The sequence below is a fragment of the Notothenia coriiceps genome, unplaced genomic scaffold (assembly GCF_000735185.1).
Source record: "Notothenia coriiceps isolate Sejong01 unplaced genomic scaffold, NC01 NC01_scaffold00004071, whole genome shotgun sequence".
NCBI lineage: Eukaryota > Metazoa > Chordata > Actinopteri > Perciformes > Nototheniidae > Notothenia > Notothenia coriiceps.
The window spans coordinates 176,761-197,752 of record NW_011336772.1 but is presented as its reverse complement, the minus strand read 5'-3'; the positions used below and the strand labels follow the sequence as shown (position 1 = coordinate 197,752).

General features: G+C 41.9%; 1 protein-coding gene across 1 annotated transcript in view; it reads left to right on the top strand.

Annotated features, from left to right (window-relative positions):
• Window positions 1-267: 267 nt before the first annotated feature.
• Window positions 268-20,992, top strand: part of nhsl1b (NHS-like 1b) — a 52,961-nt gene continuing 32,236 nt past the window's right edge. The window contains exon 1 of the mRNA XM_010767139.1: window positions 268-513. Within this exon, the coding sequence (XP_010765441.1) occupies window positions 498-513 (16 nt within the window). The 5' untranslated portion in view covers window positions 268-497. The remainder of the gene's footprint in view (window positions 514-20,992) is intronic.

Sequence of the window (20,992 nt, the reverse complement as noted above, 5' to 3'; positions counted from 1 at the left end):
CTTAATAAGAGAATATGTATATTTGAATGACGTAATACATTTGTTCAGTTTTGTATCTGCATTATGGACACCGATCAGCTTAAACAGTTTTAGATTTAGGCTTCTGGCTCGATACCTCTTAACACTGATGGGGCGGAGAGATGATGTGGAGGGTGGAGGGGGTGGGGGGGTCAGTGTGGTACAGAGGCATTCACAGATGCAGGGAGAGAGAGAGGAGAAGCAGAGTGAGGGGGTCGTGAAGCAGTTTCCTGCGGTGTAGAAGTTGGCTAACTGCCACTAAGAGTGTGCGCATATATGTGTGTGTGAGGGGAGTGAGAGAGGGAGGGAGATGGCGAGAGAGGCACCGGGAGAGAGGAGTGTATGTGTCGGGATCCGTGCGTCCGTGTGTGAACGCTTTCCCCGAGCGGTGTAGAGGGGGAGAGGAACGGAGGGCGAGAAAGAAGGAAAGAAACTGGGATTTGCTTCTCATTTATAAATTGGACTTTAAGTGAAGAGCCATGTTCTGTATAAAAGGTAAGTGTGTGTGTGTGTGTGTGTGTGTTACATTAATGTGTTTGCATCACTTTCATGAGTTCGTGGGACTTTTCCTGCAGACTTTCTGAGACAAAGAAAAGTTGAACTCCATCCCTCTCCTCTGTGTGGAAAAGTAATTTCTGTCACAGCGGCTTCCTCCTACACAATATCCTTCCTCATGTGTTTTTCTTTAGTGAACGAAGCCCTCCTTCTTTCTCTCTTTAATCATCTTTTCCTTTGTTCTTTTTTCCCCCTTAAATTCGTTGAGGTCCGCTGACTTTAATCCACCTCTTCTTTATTTCTCTGTCTATTTAGTTTTTGATCTTCTTCCTAGTTGCTCTCTCATTCTTGACATCAAAAGAGCTTCCAATATTGAACCTTCTATGGTCAATTTGCCTCGTGAGCTTTGCTTTATTTTGGACAGTAATTTAGCGGAGACGAGTAACATGTGAGTGTTTGTGTGTCTGAGAGTGTGTTGTCCACAGTAACAGCTGGCGAAGCAGCAGTTGTTGGGCTGCTGTCCTGCAGAGTGTGGCCATGTGTTGGCTATTTCTTGACAATGTGAAAGAGTGATAAGGGGGGCATTTTTTCCTCTTTTACTGGCAACCTCATTTTGCATTTTTGTATCTTCTCCCACACTGATTCATTGCTTGGCTATATAACTGTATACTCAATCTATGACTGCATGACTCTGGTATGACCCCAGATCTTCCATCTTTGTTTTATACTTGAAACTAGGAAGTTGTCTAGAATATGATATGATGCTGTTGTCCTAAAGGAAAACAGTATATCTGGAGTTGGCTTCCATTGCTTGTCTTGAGAAATGCATGTTGATGCAATAACAACATGGTGGCATCTTTATGTGTTCAAAATCTCTGTTCAAAATCACTCTTGGGATTTTGAATATCATTACATGTGAAGAAGATGCACAAAAGTTTCCGGAAAAAAGTAAAAATGAAAAGACAACAATGTTTATTATTCTTGAAAGTCAACAATTAATATGTTGACAAGCGGTTATTCTACGTGTGTACTTAGTTGTTGTTTTCAACTGTTTTTGTAATCTTTTCATAATGTAATTTTGCCTTATTTTCCAACATGTTGTCGAAAAAGCGCTCAGCATGTGTTGTCTTGTTCAAATCCAATTCTTCAAATTCAGAAAACAACATAGGATTTGGAAAACATGTGTAGTTTATAAGTTGAGAATTGTGTTAGAACTCCAGGCTTGCAGATGTCGTCAAATGAAGACCAGCATGGTGCTCAGCTGTGTCTAAGTCCAAACTGCTTTTGTTGTATCCCAGAAATGAGGAGATCATCCCTCTTGTGAAACCACAGTATTTTCTTTTTCTGTAGCCTGAATATGTATTTCCTCCAAAAATGAGCTAATATAAAGTGAACACTGCAACTCTTTGTGGCAATATCTCAGTTCATCAGCTGTACTCAATCATTTATGTTGTCAGTAACACCGTTTCCACACTATGTCAAACTGGGAATATGGAGAGAAACAGATGTGTGGTTTTGGTTGGAGGGAAAAGTATTTTAACATTTTACAACTAGATGTATTGGTTTAAATTCATGTAGTTGAAGTTGTGTGTTTTTATTCTGACCTACCAACCTAAGGTAGCAGGAAGGTATTTTCCCTCACACAGTTTCGCATTGCCCTGCAGAAATACTACTATGTAAAAAGTGTATCGTCTTTCTCAAATCAGGCTAGACATTTCTTCTATTAGCCGCACTTCCAGTTTGGGTTTCCAGCTGCAGAAGATATGAAAAAATGACCCAGATATGTGCGATAATCCGACCTGTAGATTACTCTACGTCGGTTGGCAGTTACAGAATGTCTGCTTATGTTATGATTTAAACAAGTCCCCTCAGTGTGGGTTGCCAACTCTGCAGCAGATGTGACACATTTTCAGTTTGTATTCCTCCACATCCAGCTGCGGCCAGAGTGGATTCTCATCTGTTTTGACCACCACACACTCCCCCCCCCTCTTCCGCAGTAAAGCCTTGCATTTTAGAGTAAGCCCTTTTGCTTGCTGGCCAGACCACTTGGTGTGGCTTTTGGTATGTTGCATAAGTCATTAATGCTCTCCAGCTCCACTCCAGTAGAATATTGTAGCCCAGAAATGAGACATTAGCTGGGACTGAGCAGGGATTAGTTGGAGTAATTTTGGAAAACCTTGTTCTCACTCAAACTGGAGGTTTCCTGCAGTGTGACAGATATAGAAATCCAACATTTCTGTGCATGTCAGTGAGTGTAAGCCCTGTAGAGCAAACATATTGCAGAGCATTCATCCCACCTCACCGTTGAGAGGTCAGTCAAGGCCAGCTCGGGCCTTGTCCAATCTGGAAGAACATGTCTTTGACTGAGGGAAACTCGTGTTTCCTGGTTTGCAGTTCAATTGGATATGTGAGCTTTAGGGTGGCTTCAGATGTTTTGGTTGCGGACAGCAGTTGAGGGGGAAGTGCAGATGTTGCGATCCAGCCATACACAGATGTTTAGTTGATGAAGTGTGCAATTGGACAGTGGCCTGAACCATCATGCAGCTGGAAGACGTTTGCTGTAATTAAGACATAATACAAAGTATTCTAAGCTCTTAACATTTGTAAGTAACTAACGTTAGAAATAACTGAAGACAGAGAGCACACTCACTACACAGCAGCCCGCAGTTTTATAAAATAATTAACGGGTAATTAATGATGTAATCTCCTGCTAGAGATGTATGTAATTTGAAGTGGTAAAGTAACGGTCAACTCAGCTGAAAATGAGAAGCTGTTACCTGAATGTCCACAACACAGGAACCCTTGTTCCAGCCGTGTGTGTGTGTGTGTGTGTGTGTGTGTGTGTGTGTGTGTGTGTGTGTGTGTGTGTGTGTGTGTGTGTGTGTGTGTGTGTGTGTGTGTGTGTGTGTTTAAAATATGTCCATTTTACAGGACCTATATTTGGTCTGAGATTGAAAGAGATACTGATTTGTATAGTGATGTTTGCATATGCGACCTGCACAAGTGTGTGAATTGAATTCCAGGAATGTGTGTGTGTGTCTGTGTACCTTCCTCACACTCATGGGAAGGCAGCAGGAGCTCGGTGTGGTTTCTCTCCAGGGCTGCCGTGCTACATTCGGCCCACAGGGCAGTGACCCACATAGCTATATGTGTAAACCTATATTTAACCTCAACTCCTTCTTGGCATTTCACTTAGGATTCTCACTACCTATAAAGCACATACACATCGGATTAGACCGGACTTTTCATAGTGTAGCAAGTTAATGACAGAAATTGCTAAGTGGTTAACATACAAAAAGGCTTTTATCTTATATTTTCATGGAGTTTAGAGTTAATTCCAATAGTTTTATATTGGCATGTGTGCTACCACATACTTGTTGGGTTTGATAATTCTTAAAAGTATATTGGGCATACCTAAAGTCTATATTTATGGCTTCAAGTATAACAAAAGCCATTGCATTATTTTGCAACATTTCAAGGCAATAACATTTCATCATGTTTAATGTATTTGCAAAAAGCTCAATTACAGGTGCTTCAGATTTTTTGGAATATGCACAACTGAAAAAGCAGATGACAGATATTTTTCTAGCAACCCAATTAAAGTTACTTTAGTCCCCCAATAACCAATGCACCTGTGCTGTGTGTCTGGAGAGACTCTAACCCCTCGACCCAAGGCTGACCCACTACCTGCCCTCTGGCCTTGTGGGTAGTGGTGTTGATGGATGTTCTCACACTCAATGTGTCAGGCTGCTTATCTCCAGTGGAGGGGAAGAGTCGGAGCAGGGAGGACAGGAGAGAGGTGTGAAATGAATGAAGACCGCAAAATAAGTGTTTCAAGTGTGTTTAAATTGAAAGATGGAACATTTATACGAAACCAAAGTCAAGCCCAGCTGTATGTTACTTTCTGAACAATTTTGACCTGCATCCATCATATTTACCACTGAAAGTACTTGGATTTTAGGAATATGGACTGTGGAATTTAGTTTGTCAGTTTAAAGAAATGTTTGGCTAATTAATTAAGTTGTGGATTTGCTTATCAGTAGATATTCAGCCTTATATATATCCAACTATCCTGTTATCTTTAAGTTATTGTTCTTGGATTAATTAGCTAATTAGATTTAGTGCTAGCAGAAGTTCTTGAACCTCATGTTAAAGTATGACAAACTTTAAACTATTTTCTGAAACCTCCACAATAATTACAGTACAGTTCATTTTTGCATGAGTAAATATATTCACACTTTGTAAATGACATGGCACTTTAAGGGGAAACTCAGAACAACTTGTGGACCCCTGTTAAGAAGTCGAGCTCTTCCAAAAGAAGAAGAGATGTCTGTTCTTGACAGGTAAACAATAGATGGTGACGTTCCAGCCAGTGGACCTTTTGTCCTCTGAAATGTGTTTACAAAACAATGGCTTTTTGAGACAGTAAAGAAGTTCTGAAAGATGTTAGAGCCAGTAAGGGGGACTTTCTGTATTTCTATACTGAGACAAGAGGAGTTTCTTTGGATGCGAGTGTTGAACTGGGATGTTTCCAGGGACAATGCTGGAAAAGTTTTGTTTTGGGTAAAGTTTGAAAAGACAATGGCCGACCCCCTGTGGAGGAGTGAATGACTTCCCCAGACAGAGGACTAACTCAGCGTGCAGGTGCTCTTCTCACTCCATTCAGACCTATGCGTATCCATGGTAACCATTGTCCTTTCACTAAAGCCTTCCGCTTCACACACACACACGCACACACACACAAGTATTCACAAGCACATAGGATAATTTATATTTCTTTTCTACTTTTGTAATTGCCATATCTATGGATTTAACTTGAACTGGATGTTAAACACTGTTTTTTTATTTTTATTATTTTGACACACACACACACACACACACACACACACACACACACACACACACACACACACACACACACACACACACACACACACACACACACACATTTCAACAGTACAAACATGTGTTTTTGTGTCACTGTAGAAACACCCCCTGCTGTGATGTTATGATGCTGCTGTGTGCCGGCCCCCTGATGTGGTTCTCTGGGGGAACTGTAGGACCCACTTTGTCTGTGTGTTTGTGGATTTGGGGCAACAAAAGTGCTAAGTGCAATTCAGGCCACAGTCTGAATCTTTTGGCTGGCCCTGTGGGCTATGTGTGTCTACCCAATGTTTAAATGTGTGTGAGTGTGTGTGTGTGTAGTGGTTTTGGTTTTGTAATCAGCTTGCGTGTTGGCTGACTGTCCTTGCTAAGGACATGATAACCATCGGTAATGGCTGTTTTAGCCCTCGGCTGTCTGCTGAAGCTTTGGCAACATAACGACTACACACAGCGTCACCCTATCAGCCCATAATAGGTTGGAATGTACTAGTACTGGAACTAATTATTATTTCCATAATGTTTTTTTAGATTTATGGTGAATCATTAACCATGATTTGCTCAATGGTTCCGAGATAGCCCACCTTGTAGAACATGTGCCCCATTTACAACCGTCTGTGCTCTATCCATAATAAGGGCAACATTGTAATATACACTTGAGTGTCTGTGTTGTATAGCAAAGTATTAAGCCACCAGGGGGAGACATTTGCTTTAGTAATGTCAGGAAGTTCTTGTCACCTTTTTACATTTCTCTTTTCTTGTTGACCTTGCTTTTATTCATTTGAATGTCTTAATTTCTGTCTGATGGTTGGTTAATTACATTTTGATAGCTTATAGGACTTCACTGCAGTATACAGTCCTCAGTTTTGTCCAGTTGTAGGCTCGGCCGGCCTACAGCCATTAATCTGACTATATCAATAACCTTTGCCTACCTTACAGCCGATCGGATCAAGCAGACAGTCTGAGGTTTTTACAACTCCTCACAGCTCTCACCTTGTGTTTTAATCTATGTGTAGTTCTTTGGTTGCTGCTTAATGTTTCTATCTGGTGTTGGATGTGCTTAAATCTGCCTGTGTTTGATACCTCTTGGTTCGCCTAGGCCTCAATCTGTGCTCCTGTCAGTTCAGCTGCAAATAAACGTATATCAACACTTGGAAACTGGTTGTTTTATCCACTTTAAAGAACTAGGTTTTCTGTATTTTTAGCTGGATTTCTGTACTTGGTAACACTTGACTTGCTAACAGTCAAATGAGGGTAAACCTGAGGCAGTAGTTTAATACTTGTCACACATGGTGAAGCTTTCTTTAGACTTGAGTTTGCGTCACGGAAGTTAACCAACTGACACATATCACGCTAAGTCTTTTAAAACTTCAACACATTTGAGCACTGGAGGTGATGTGGTTAATTATCTTCGGCTTGGTGTCCATCTGTGTTGGGCTGGAGGCTGGATAATCTGGGTTAACAGATTAGAACAGCAGCGCTGAGGAGGAGAGGAACAACACATGGAGGAGCTGAGAAGAGAGGCAATGTGGACGCCACAGTGCAATGCTGGTCTCAGATTGATGGAGGAAGGAGGATGCTCTTAGACACTAAAAACACTCTTCTGGAAGATATTAACACATCTCTAATTTACCAAATGAAGGCGTCTTAATTTTTTGGCCATGAACGTTTTTTTTAACTTTTTGTGGATGGTTTTCCCACAATTGGTTTGGTGATTCTTCTGGGTCATCGCAAAGGATAGCAAAGCATTCAGAAGAAAAACATGGTCTACCACAAGTTCTTATAAAAAGTCTCTTTGTGAATCTTATTTTTGCATCTTTGGAGTATTTTTTTAAGTTCTTGTGGTCGTCTTTGGGAGTTCAGAATTCCTGCTTTTTCAAGCTCCCAGGCTGTCTGTTAGATGTGCAACTGACAGACATGCAAGATCTTTAATAGCCTTGTGCTGCAAGAGTTCTGTAAAATATTTATTTTGGAGTTAAATCTCGAAATCTAACACTGTGCACAGCCTTTTCCTTTGTCAGGCAAATCAATGCAAGTCAATGGGATCCCCTGAGAGAGGGAGAGGAAGGACAAAACAGTAGGAGGAGACAGAGGGGGGATTGGGTCCCCTGTGGGATGCAAAAAGCTCCAAACCCCCGTCCTATCTTCCCTGAAAGAGAGGGGGAGGCCTATTGAAGGTTTGGGAGAAAGAGGGGAAGTCTCCCACAGTCACCCCTCCATCCCACCAACTCAAGTGATTGTCCAGAGAGAGAGATTGGGTCGTGCAAGGAGAAGGAGGAGGAGTTGGGTGCTTTGGTCCTTGATCGAGCAGGGGAGGGTGGTCGTTAGGGGGGTTTGGGTCTTAGCAGGAGATGATCACATACGTGCACTGCCTCTCCTCGAAGCCGGTGGTCAGCTGCTGGCACAAGGCCTGCTATGAGGACCCCTCTGGCCAGAAACGGACTCTGTGCTCCTTGTCTGCTAAGAAGATGGGGAACAGCTTCCACCACCAGGCCTTCCCAAGCCCCAGGCCCGCCAGGCCAGAGGGCTGCCTCCGAAAACGTCTGCTTTCGATATCAAAGGTCCATCAGAGGCCGGAATCTCTCTGGACACCCAAACCGTTACTTGGACCAGTCACCAAAGGTTCACAGAAGAAAACACAAACCTCCCAGGATGGCAAAGGTACAGGCTACAGAGCAAACATATTCACTGTTGTGGGGTTTGTTAGCTTGAAGTTGTGGAGATGGAACAAACAAACTTAGTAGTTTCCCAGAAATGTGTTGTCCAAATGACTAACTTCTTAGTAGCTGTAAACTCCAGACTGTTCTGGCTGTCCTCTCTCTTTGAGCTAGATGTGATTATAGGGGTTATAGGGGTCTGCCTTCAACTGCCAGGGAGCAGTCTCCCTGAGCCTCTTAGTAAGACTTAGAAGACTTAACGTGACACCAAATGTTATTTGTTGCAGTAATGATTGTGGTATTTTTGTCTGTTGGCAAACAGGGTCCTACTTCAAAGAAAATGTAAGTCACCTGAAGTGTTTGTGAGCGATAATCATACACTGTTTGTCACCGTGCTAGAAAGTCATGACCCAAGAGTTAGCGCCAAGCTGGACTATGTCTCTTCTTATTAGGTGATTTCCATCGTGTTGAAACTAAGTGATCTTGGTCGTTTGTCTTTGTGTGTGCAAGTGTGCATCCTAAGTTGTGTGTGTGTGTGTGTTATTAGGCCGGGTGTGTCGAGCGGCTTCTATACAGATTGTGGTTTTGTGACCTCGGAGAGCTAATGGCATTTGGTGTTATGGCGGGGCTTCAGGCATGAACTGGATGACCCCTAAAGAGAAAGGCTCTCATGAAAACTGTCACTAATGCACATTACTTACTGTCTGTGAAATCTGTGTGCCTTTGTTTGTGTAGTGACATTTTATTTCTGGTTTATTACCTGTATAACTAAATCCTTCCCAAGTGGTCTTGGACAACAGAGTTCAAATTATTATAATTTGCACGGGCAGCGAAGAGGGTCAGAGATCTACATTCTCGATTTGTACTTGTTCCTAGATAAAATAGGATCATTTATTAGTCGTTATCCAAAAACAACAAAGCTTAAAGTTAATTTATGTTTTATCGGCCTTGCTCTCAAACACTTGTAAGAAGTGTTTTGACTCGCTCTTTAGCTACCTTCATCATCAGCTCAAGAAAAAATATTTTTGCCTTATCGGAAAGTGCGTTATCTTTAGTTGAATTCTACTTTCCCCAGAAAAAAAAACATATTGTGAAGCACTGGACATGTGTTTTAGAATGTCTTTATTCATTATTGCACGTATTACTGTCAACCTTTTTGTGGGTGCATGTTTCTCATCAGAAATGCATGACCATGTGCATGCCTGCATCTTGACCATGCGTCTCGTTTTGGACAGTAGCACATCAGAACTCCCCTGGGTGTCCACTCCTGGGAACAAGACACTATAGCTAGCAGCTGGAGGTGATGGGACAGGCCTGCTGGGGGGTGTAACGGAGCTGACAGGAAAAGGGTGATGGGGCTGACACTGCTGGGTGACCCACTTTCACCTCAGCCACTACATAAAGGAATCATCAGGGACATAAGAGAGAGTGCTGCTGAAGGATGTGACAGGATCTGGCACATGATCATTATTTATTTGCAGGAATACTCAAGGATATGACGTTTCACTACTTAAAAGTGCTTTTTTTTTTAAAAATCTTTTTCTTTTTTTTTTTTTTGCAGACATGGCACTTTCAGCACGTTATATAAAGTACAGGACAATTTGTCTGTTAAATGAAAGACAAATACCCATCCACTATCCCCACCCCTACCCCATTAGGTCATGGTCACAGAAAAAACAATAATAATACAAATAGATAAAATAAATAAATACAATAAAATAAATAACTCACATCACAAAGTCACAGGTAACAGGTATACAACAAATTCACATTGAGTAGAATAGTAAATAAAAAATAAATAAAAAATAAAGACATGGGAGAACAATAAGGGATACACAGAGTATTGGTCAATTAAAAGTCCTTTTTAATGAAAAACCCAACCTACATTTTTGTGCAAAAGCTAAGAGGAATACTTTTATTTGCATATAACTAAATTATTGTTGGAATCTCATATTGAGTCAGTGTCTATCTATCCACCTTAGAAAACACTTTCTAATGTTTGTTTTTTTGCATAATTATTTAAAACCGCCTTGTGCGTTAAGCATAACAGTATGGTGCCAGACGAGTGCAGCCCGTCCTCACACCTGCTTTGGCTAACAGGCAGTGGCAGCTCAAGATGTCGCTGCCATGGGTACAGCATTGTCTGGGCTCTGTAGGTTGAATTAAACCTCCCTCTGTATTCATGCACCGCTGAACAGAAGACCCTCCAACACGCTGAAATTTGAGTTTTGCCAGGACGTCTTTTGTCTGCATTTGTTTCCTGTCTGCCCTCCATACTTTGTGTTTTCTTTTCACACTTCTATCTTCCTGTTTTCTCATTTTCTTACAGAAGATATGAAATGACAACACTTTTGTCTTACCATCGGCTTTCCCCCCCTTCCTACTTTTAATTTATATCAGTTTAGTGGTGGAGCAGGTGTGCCACAAGATCCCCCATAATCCCTCTCAGTGGGAAGGCAGGTTCAGCTATTGACTAATCAGTGCCAACAGCTCCCAGGGGAAGAGCACCTGGGGGAGGCCCGGCTTGTAGAGTAACAAGATGAGGCCAAATGAAATGGATTGGCCACATTTATCTGGGCGCGCTGCTAAAATTCAGTTAGGGTAATGTAATTGTGGCGATGGTAATCAGGAGTGGTTTTGTCTCGGCTTCTGCTCTATTTCATTGTCTTCAACTCAGTGTTTCATTCAAACAAAAATAACCACATTTCCCATCTTTTTAAAGTGATAATAACCTGGGCAGTCGTCAATGTCCTCAACTCTTGTGGTTATGGTGACAGGATAGCCATTCTCGCTGTTTGACTGTGAATACAACTCTATAAGAGTAATTTTCTAAACCATGGCCCGAAAACCATCTAGGCAAATAATCAGCTTAGTCAGTCTTTCCTCTTACTGTAGGAGTTAAGGGTTTTACTGTTGGTTTTCAAGGCAAGGTTAAACACTCGGCCCTAAATGTGCATGTAAACCCCCCAATAGCAGGTTGGAGGTGGCCGAACAATGGAGTAGAGAGCATGGCACAAAGCTTAATGAGATGAAGACAAGAAGGGGATTCCATACACACACACACACACACACACACACACACACACACACACACACACACTTGGGGGTGTGGGGGTCAGGGGTTGCTTGGGGTTGTTCAACTGTAAAATGGGTTAATGCTATGTTTTCCTTCAAAGCAACTGTCTGCCACAATGTCTCGCTCTCCCTCTCTCATTGAGGAAGTCTGTAACTGTGTTTGTGTGAATGAGTGTATGTCTGCTTTTTTTACGCCTTTTAGCCCTTTCTAAATATAAAAGTACTACTGCCAGTCCACTCCACATTCACTCCGTCCACGTCAATTTAGACTTTCATTTGGTTATGAGACAAAGGAGGTAAAGTGTGACAGCTAGCTGTGTATCTAACAGATGGACACATCACGGCTTGTTAGGAGCCTAATAGGTAATGCCTGGCTAGTGATTGGTTAAAAAGGTGCTATTCTATCTTGTGTTACCAACAGCTAATGAAGTCATCCCGGAAATATTGGGAGGTAATTGAGTTTTGCGGAGTTCAGTCTGTGCGTCTTCATGTTTGTTTTCATATATCCATAAATCCCAAGAGTCTTTCTCAGTTTTTGAGCTTGATATATATTACTTTCTCCATTTCTCTCTGTTTGATTTTGTATTGGTAGCACTCTGTTCTTTGTCTAGGGTTTCCATTGACAATTCATTGTTTTGTAATTATTAGTTGTAAGACCCAGTCCAAAACCTTAATGATTTAAATGTACAATCAAAATGTATAATCTAAAAACACAGAAGGTTTGGCCTTCGTGCTTCAAAATTGACGGTAACAAGTGTTGTTTGTTTGAATTTTGCTAGCGACACAGATCTTTCTCTGTTCTTTTGATTTTAGAAAAAGCAAATCACAGATTTATAAAAGAAGATTTTTGCTCCAACATATCCCACTATCCATTAATGATAATAAGCCAGAAGCAAATTGTGTAAGCTAAGGTTCTTTCCATCATTTAATGATCCGATGTTTTCTTTTTGACATAAGATTTGATGACAGTGTTAAGATAGCACGCATATAGATTTTCCATTGCTTCGTTATTGTCTTTCTGTGTGCGTGTGTTGCTTGACAAATTGTTGTAATAATATAATGTGGTCAGGTTAATGGTGTGGATCTGGGCACAGCTGTGTTGTCATTTGGGAGGCTGGAAGCGATGGAGGAGGGCCGAGGAGTGAGTCAGGGAGAAGAGTGATTATTTCAGGAGGGATCAGGTGTAGGAGACCCTCATGGCCCCATATGTCTACAATTGCGTTTTACTTAACGGCTTAGTCATCACATCACGGCAGATCATCACTGCCTAATGGGTCAGAAGAGAGAAATACAGGAAGCTTTCAAATAGCAGAGGTTTGCTTGGTTTGAATAACACATTAATGTAGTTCATTTAGTGTGCCTCAGTTTTCTTTCAGGGCAGCATTTCCTTTGGTTTCTAATTGTTATTTTTATTTGTGTCATTCCTAATTCACTCACCGGCCCTGAAAACGCGTTGGTGTGAAAGGGGCATGAACTTTTGTATTACTGTTTTATGTTCATTGTGTTTCCACGCTGCTCCCTGCTCCCTGTTAACAGAGGAAGCCTCCTGCAGGTCGGTCAGTGTATTGCACAGTATAGCACACCTATTGTTGAAGAATAACCTGAAGGTAGCTTTTGATAATATAGCTCATCTGTAAGCATGTGATGCTTCTTCTATCTCCTCGTTCTGGTTCTCTGGTATGTACATAGTTGAAGTGTCACCTTAACACAACCGGTTAATCTGGTCATTTCATTTATGACTGATGCTGAGGTGTGGCTTCTTGTTTTCTATGTCGTACATGTTAATGCAGTCATGTCACAAGCATGTGTCCCCCTATAAAGCAATATAAAGATGATGTTTTATTGCACACTGACAAAAAGTTGTTTCTTTATTAACTCTATAGAAAAAGCCACAATAAACTGAATCTCAACTGCGTTGGAAATTCAATTAATAAATGAGTTTGCCTTAACACTTACAGACCTTGACAACAAATGCGATTTAAAGACTTAATCTGTTTCAGCAACAGCTTTGGCCATCTTCTTTAGCCTCACTCCTTTTAAATAGTGGTCTTGTTGTTACTAATATAAAAATCTAATTGTGCCTTAGTGCAGGATAAGTGTGTTTAAGCGCTCCGCGGCTGCGCCTCCCTCAGTCACAGCTCATTTCTTTAATGAGCGCTGCAATGGCAGGAAGCTTTTCACCTCATGCTGCTTCGAGTCTGGCCCTCCAAGGATTCTGGCCCCGTTTGCCCTACTGACCGGTCTGCTCTCTGTCTGCACACATTCCTGACTTCTATTGTACGATTCTCAATAAGTGCAAAGTCTTCCTAAAACCAAGGAAATGTACATTAGAAAATATCCAGTATACCCAAGTACCGAGTCAATTTGAGAATTGTCCACATGATCAACAACAAGCATAGTGATGCACAGTTAACAGTATTGTTCCTTTATTTTATTTTTGACAACTTAAAAGACATATAAACCTTTCAAGTTCAAAGATCCAGTCCTTACAAGCTTCCATTGCATGTTCTTTAAAAACAGCAACCATTCAAAAAGAAAACAAAAGTTTATTGTAATTTATTTATCTGTTTATCTGGCTACTTGCAAAACATTGAGTGAGGGAAAAACTAAAAGAACAATCTGCCATAGACTCTTTTCCCCCCTCTATCAGCCACAGGCCCCCTCACACCTCCATCATGTACCCCAACCCAGTCCACTTTTCCTGCCTTCTCCTCCGCCGCAGGCTCCTTTATGTCCCAATCAGCTGGAGGTTCCATTAAGCCTCAGTAGGCAAAGCCAAGCCTCTGAGAAGCTCATGTCCCCCCATAGAGACTGATTATAAAAGGGGCGAGAGAAGGAAAGAAGGGGAGAGAAAGTGATTTCAAGAGCCTCTTTAAATCTGTCTCGTTAATGAGTTGTCCTCACCATAGCAACGCTTTTGGAGGGGTTTCCACTCCACATGTGTGGATGAATTAGAGAAAAAGGAAGAAAAAATGTAGAGAAAAGGAACCTTCAGCCTTTGCTTGTAAAACCACAGGGGAGCGTGCACTTGTGATCATTTGAGTCCAATTTTGTTTATTTATAGTAGAAGCTACATTCCTGGGATATTGTTAACCTAAGAAATATGCAGGATGAAATTTAAAAAAAACATGACATTTGTTAGTGGTTGCTCACAGATACCACTAGGTGGCAGTATAATACAGAGTGGGAACAGCAGTGCTTCTAGTAGTATTAAAGTTGATCATCTGTGAATCATCAATTTTAACCATTATCGAAATGACTTTAGATCTCACACATAAAAACGTTGTTTGAGACTTAATTGATAGCATTACCGTGATTACCAAATTACAGTTGGTTTAATTGGCCATCAGACAGAGCGCACCCATTAATCCACACCAAAAGTAGACATATGGGGCGTCGCATACAATTTAATTTGGAATGATTGCAGCCTTAGATTTTGGGAGTATTTGATCAGGGAGCTAGCCTGGTTTCCCTCGGGGCCCATTAGGAGGGCTCGCTCATTTCATCCAAGAGAGGTCTGCTCTCTATTAATGCCTCAGATGGGACAGGAGGGGGAGGGACGGGGAGGCGAATGGGTGCTTTATAAAGAAGGAAGGGGGGGAAGGAGATGAGGGGAGGAGTTAAGTGGATTTGGGGTCCTGATTTTTTTCTCCCAGACAGGGTCTCAACATAGGATTATCAATGGAGGAACCCAGATTTAGCACGTGCACACACCTGTGAGCATCCCTCAGTCTGTTTGATAACACCAATCACTGTATGTCTGGCTCTCTGTGCGTGTGTTTGTGTTGTGCAGATGATACTGATCCATGTTATCTTATACACTAAGCCTCTCGTTTTTATCCTGGGATTACAACACACATTCCAATACCATTGCTACACTAATAGCACTTATGATGAATGAAACAGTTTTTTTTTTGTCAAAAAGTGTACACATGAAGATAAGTTGTGTTGTTCAAACTCCAAAAAGCAATTCAGCTACAGTAATGTTGTCCTGTAGTCAATTCTGAAAAAAAAAAAAATGTTTAAATCATTTGACAAACACATGTATAGTGAAAGAGTAAAACATATTTATTTATGTTCAATACAATGAATATTTAGCTATTCAGGTGGCGCATCAGACCCTCTCGTATGTCACCGCCCTCCTCCTCTGCACCTTTTGCCACCCCAGGCTCTGCTGCTGCTGGTTCATCCCATCCATCATCATAGGCATCTCCACGACTCTCGCAGAGGTTATGCAGAGCACAGCATGTCAGCACCATAGATTTGACAAGTTTGACATCAGTCATTTCTTTTCACAAGGCAACGCCACCTTCCCTTCAGTCTACCAAAAGCATTTTAACCACTACCCGTGCTCTGCAAATGTTCCTGTTGTATATCTGCTGTTCTGCTGTCAGCCGTCCAGTGTCAGGGAACGGTTTTAAGAGCCAGTTTTGCAAGGGATAGGCAGAGTCTCCCAGGATGTAATAGCCAGCATTCACCCCACCAATGTTCCTGGTGCAAGCTGGAAAGTAGTTGCCACGACTGGCCAACTCCCACAATGTGGACAGTCTCAAAACCTGAGCGTCATGCAAGCTCCCAGGCATTCCTGCAAACACATTCCAGAAAAGTCCCTTTCCATCTACAACTCCTTGAAGGAAGATGGAGTGCCAGCCTTTACAGTTGAAATAGTCGCAGTGGTTCTCCTGTGGGGCCAAGATGTATATGTGTGACCCATCAATAGCACCTACACACTTTGGGAGCCCCCACCTGTTCTCAGTGTAGTCAGCCATTTCTGCAAACTTCTCCCGGTCTGGTAAACAAATTAATTCCGGTTCTAAGAACGTCTCTGCAGCAGCACAGAAGTCTTGCACACACCGGCACACAGTTGTTATACTCACTCCGAAAAGAGGTCCAATGCTTCTATAATCTGAGCCGGTGTTCCGGATCAACTTGTTTCCCGATCAACTCGTTTCAGTGGGGTGCGTGGCTTTCGACTGAAATACACATTTTGATCGCTTTCTTCTGTCGTTTACATACATCTTTTGGTATATTTGGCTTCTTAGGAACACGTTGATGCACATCCAGTACCAGTGTGTAAGGTTGTGATTACGATGGCGATATCCGGACGCGAACAGCGAGGACTACAACAAGACAAACGAGTTAGTCGAATAAATCATTTAAACTAGCTATTGTTGCCAGACTTATTACGGAATATCGTTGTTAATGTCCAAGTCCATCTGTGTATACCTTCAGACAGCCTCCAAGTGAAGCACACAGTGTTTACTCACAGTTTGAAAGCAGCGTGGAGAAGTCTTCATCTGTTTTAAACTGTGATCCTCCCTGGGAACTGGGACCCGCCCACGTTAAAATGTGACCCGCCCAGGTTAAATTGTGTTACGATTTCTGTGGCTATCTACCATCGATCATGTTTAATATGAAAGACTACCCACACATGTATCCCTTATAAAAACGGTATTGTGCAGCACTCATCCAGATAACATGTGACTGTTACTTCGTTTTGCAAAGATAGCAGCAGAAATGTCATTGGGGATATTTAAACTTTAAAATGCTGCTTGGTCATGAATGTTGGTGTCGGCAAACAATATTACGAATCCTCTATTCAAACATAATATTCAATGTGCATCGACATGAATATAACAAAAAAATTCATGCTGGACTCAAACCCGAGTCCCAACAGTAAAAATCAATCATGCCCTGCGCGTTATGAGTGCGCTACGAATCATCACGTCCTAACAAATCACCACAGCTCATTTTGTTACATTAACATCGTCAACAAGTTCTAGAAAAATGCAACCCGACNCTCCCACAATGTGGACAGTCTCAAAACCTGAGCGTCATGCAAGCTCCGAGGCATTCCTGCAAACACATTCCAGAAAAGTCCCTTTCCATCTACAACTCCTTGAAGGAAGATGGAGTGCCAGCCTTTACAGTTGAAATAGTTGCAGTGGTTCTCCTGTGGGGCCAAGATGTATATGTGCAACCCGACCATCATATTGATAATAATATATGATACAAATGTAAGACTGACAACAATAATAGTTAGTAAAGGATTTATTGATGTGAATGTTTTGAACAGTGAATACTTATTGTAAATCGCTTTGGATAAAAGCGTCAGCTAAATGCAATGTAATGTAATGTGATGTAACGGGGTTGCATTTTGTAGTCCTCGCTGTTCGCATCCGGATATCGCCATCGTAATCAACCTCACACACTGGTACTGGATGTGCATCAACGTGTTCCTAAGAAGCCAAATATACCAAAAGATGTATGTAAACGACAGAAGAAAGCGATCGAAATGTGTATTTCAGTCGAAAGCCACGCACCCCACTGAAACGTGTTGATCGGGAAACAAGTTAATCCGGAACACCGGTCGCAAATTTCCACAGTGCGATGGCCACCCTCTTCTTAAAGGCCCAGATACACCGGCCTGAATCAGTGCATGAGAAGCGTTAACGGAAGTGAGGGAGGGACCGTTGCTTGTTTAACACAAGCGTGAGTCCAAGGGCTGCTAGCTCCTGTTCGTTCATGTTTTCAATGGACGAGAGTGAAAATGGAAAGAAAAATGCTATTTGTTGTTTGTTTATATCACGGAGTCTGTTCTTCTTCTCTGTCTTCCGGTTGTTGCCTCTTTTGAATGATGAATACACACTACCGCCGCCTGCTGGTAAGGAGAGTTATTGCCAGTCACGCATGCGCAGTTCATACGTGCTCGGCTCGGATTTGCGGTGTGTTCCAGTGCGCGAAGTCCGCAGGAGAGTCCGGCAACGCAACAGTCGGTGTCGGCGACTTCTCAGGTGACTGGCCGGTGTATCTGGGCCTTTAGAGGTATACACACGCGGAATGCTGTGTCTTGTCTCTCCATTGCTGGCCGCAGTTTGTTGCACAGGTAGGTGTAGGTTTCCTCAGACATCCTGAAGTTCTGCACCCACAGAGTATGTGTGAAAGATGGAACAATCACATCCCACCACTCGGTAGCTCGGTCGAACTTCCAAACACATGGTCTGCGGCGGCGATTTAGCAAATTGTATAACTTCTGAAATACACAAACAAAAGCATACATATTTTAATACGTAAAAGTGGTAGCTACAATTCATTAAATACTTGAAACACTTTGGTCGTATAGTGAGCGTGACTCTAAACACATTGCTAGTTAACGAACGTTAGCTTACCAAGTAGCGTTGTCGTTTAGCAGTGATCAGAGTAGTCCTGTAGTAGTCTCTGCTGCGTTGTAGGATTGCCAAAACTCTCCCGTCAGCTTCTTCTGTATTTCGTCTTGCTATACGAAGCCCTTTCTGAAACAAAGTTTGCCTCCTTGTTGTGATAATACACCACAAATGAAGAAACAAGTACATGATCGCTTCCATATCCTCCATTGTTGTGTCTGTGAGTTGTGTCGCCTTGAAGATGAGTTCACGGCACTTTTATGCAGCGTCGCTCCGCCCGCCGAACAGCCGATCGCCCCGCCTACACTGCGTCGTTACGAAGTCCCTCCCCTTCCGGTGGACCTCCATGTGACCTGTCTGTACTGTCTTGTCAACAAAAGGATTGACTACCCTCAATATAACCCCAATGAAACACGTCCAGAAGAATGTCATGCAAAGCTGCCTGCCTTCCTTCGATTCCTTCTGAACTGCCTGGTCTTTTTAATGTTTAATGTCAACCATTTGTGCAGATAGCGTGAAGTAGAAAAGATCGCAGATGCTAATGTAGCGTTAGCATTTCTCCCCCGGGCTTAAATTGTGTATTATAGAATGATCACCCCGGTGTGACAGTACTCTTCAAAGGGTTCACGAAATATGACTACTACTCTTACTGTTAAAAATGTTGGGTTACTTAATGTTACTTAATGTTAAGGCTAATACAAATGACAAGGCTGTAATGCTAACTAACGTGCTAGCTACTAGCTAAGTAGCTAACTTGATCCAGCCACTCCTGGTCCTTTCATGACGGGAAGCGAAAGGACGAGCAAGACCCATTGCTGGTATGATAACAACCTGGTACTAAGCACACAGGAATCTTGTTAAAGTTATCTTAGCCAGCGCCATATAGATAGATTATATCTATATGTTGCTGATTTTAGCTATCTCTTAGTGGAATAAAACAGTTATGACATCACTTACGCGACTCTGGGATTTGTAGTCTTTCTAGTTGCGTATTTTTCATAGTCTTATATTTCAACAGTTTTACGACAAACTGTGACTTTTTTTACATGGAAATGATTTTTTAAGATTGTCAAACATCATATGTGTAATTCATGGCACATTTCAAACGGGATCGAAATATACGTTTTCTCTCTCCATTGACTTCAATACATTATTTTTCCGAAATAAGGTCCCATACTTGCTTGTACGAATGAAACAAGCTGGATACAGCAAACCTTGTTAACTGCTCTGACTTGTTCAAATTGCTTGATTTAACTTGATGATTACCAATGGTTCATTCATGAGTTGGGGCATCTTTGTGAATGTAGCTAGTCAAACACAAAGGTTCCTTTTCTGCTCCAATTGAAGGCTTTTTACAATGAGTAATCAAAACAGATTTGCTGTTAAACAGACAAAAAAAGGATCATTGTCCGTGGAGGTAAAAGGGGACTAAATACTAGGACCGCACCACTACATTGCATAGATTTACAGAGGCAAACATCATGAGTTTATTTTAGGTCATACCCTCCATGCCTTGTGAAAGCAATGTGTAATGTGTAGCCTTATCTAACAGACTAACAGAGGGATAAAAATTGGATCAATGTTATGGGCCTGGTTTACAGAGCCAAATCCACTCATGCAGGGTGTGAATGTATCTGTTCATGACCAAGATCAATGCCAGGCACCAGAACTGGCATCCGACTTCACATCTAACCTCTGGTCTGTGCTGCCGCCTCGGGGCTGATTGTCTTGCTCACTTCCTTTATTTGTTGTCATTGGTCAATTGTTTGTATTTCTAAAAGTTCACCCCCAATTTCCCAAATGATCTACTGTTGTTGTTGTTGATGAGAAGTGAGGTGCATTGTGGGAAGTGGATCAAACGGCATAGTGTCTGATTGATTGCTCCAGTGGTGGAGGAACTGTAGATAAACACACAGTGTAGTTCACATAGCTTTAACCCACTTACTATCACGCACGCACGCACACACACACACACACACACACACACACACACACACACACACACACACACACACACACACACACACACCTTCCCTCCCTGTGGCTTGTTGCTTCGTGCCCTTGAGCTACTGGAGGCACTTAACCTAAATTAGCTCTGTCTGCCTCTGTGTCTAAAAACCCTCTCTTCAGTAGCATGAGCTGAGCACCAGGGTCATGGTAACAGCAAAAGCAAAACACTGCTTTATAACTCAGCTCATGTGTTTTGTGGTTCGCCTGTTTTGCATGTGATTAAAGTGTTGATTTAATGTCTTTAGAGAAAGGCGTGCAGGGAAATATGGACCTTATTAATCATATAGTTAAAATGATTGAAGTAATATTCCAGCTGCTACCTATTGATTCCCAGCTTGGACATAATTAACACACACCGTTAATCAAGCCAGGTGTGATGTTTATGAGTGGGGCTTGAAAGTATCACACTCAAAGTGAACTACAAGCACACCACTCACGTGAATCACATCTGTGTGTTTGTGACAGATTTATGGCAATTTGTGTGTGAAGTTAATTATAAAATTGGATTAATGATACATGCAGACACACACTCACAGGACAGCACAGGCCTTTAATAGAGAGTAGCAGACAGCCCTGTTGTGAAAATGTAGGTCAGAAAACAGCCAACATAATGCTTTGCATGTTGGCACCCTCACATGAATGCTTGTATGCACATTAACTATAGGCTCCTGTTTTGTCTTATAATCTATAGGT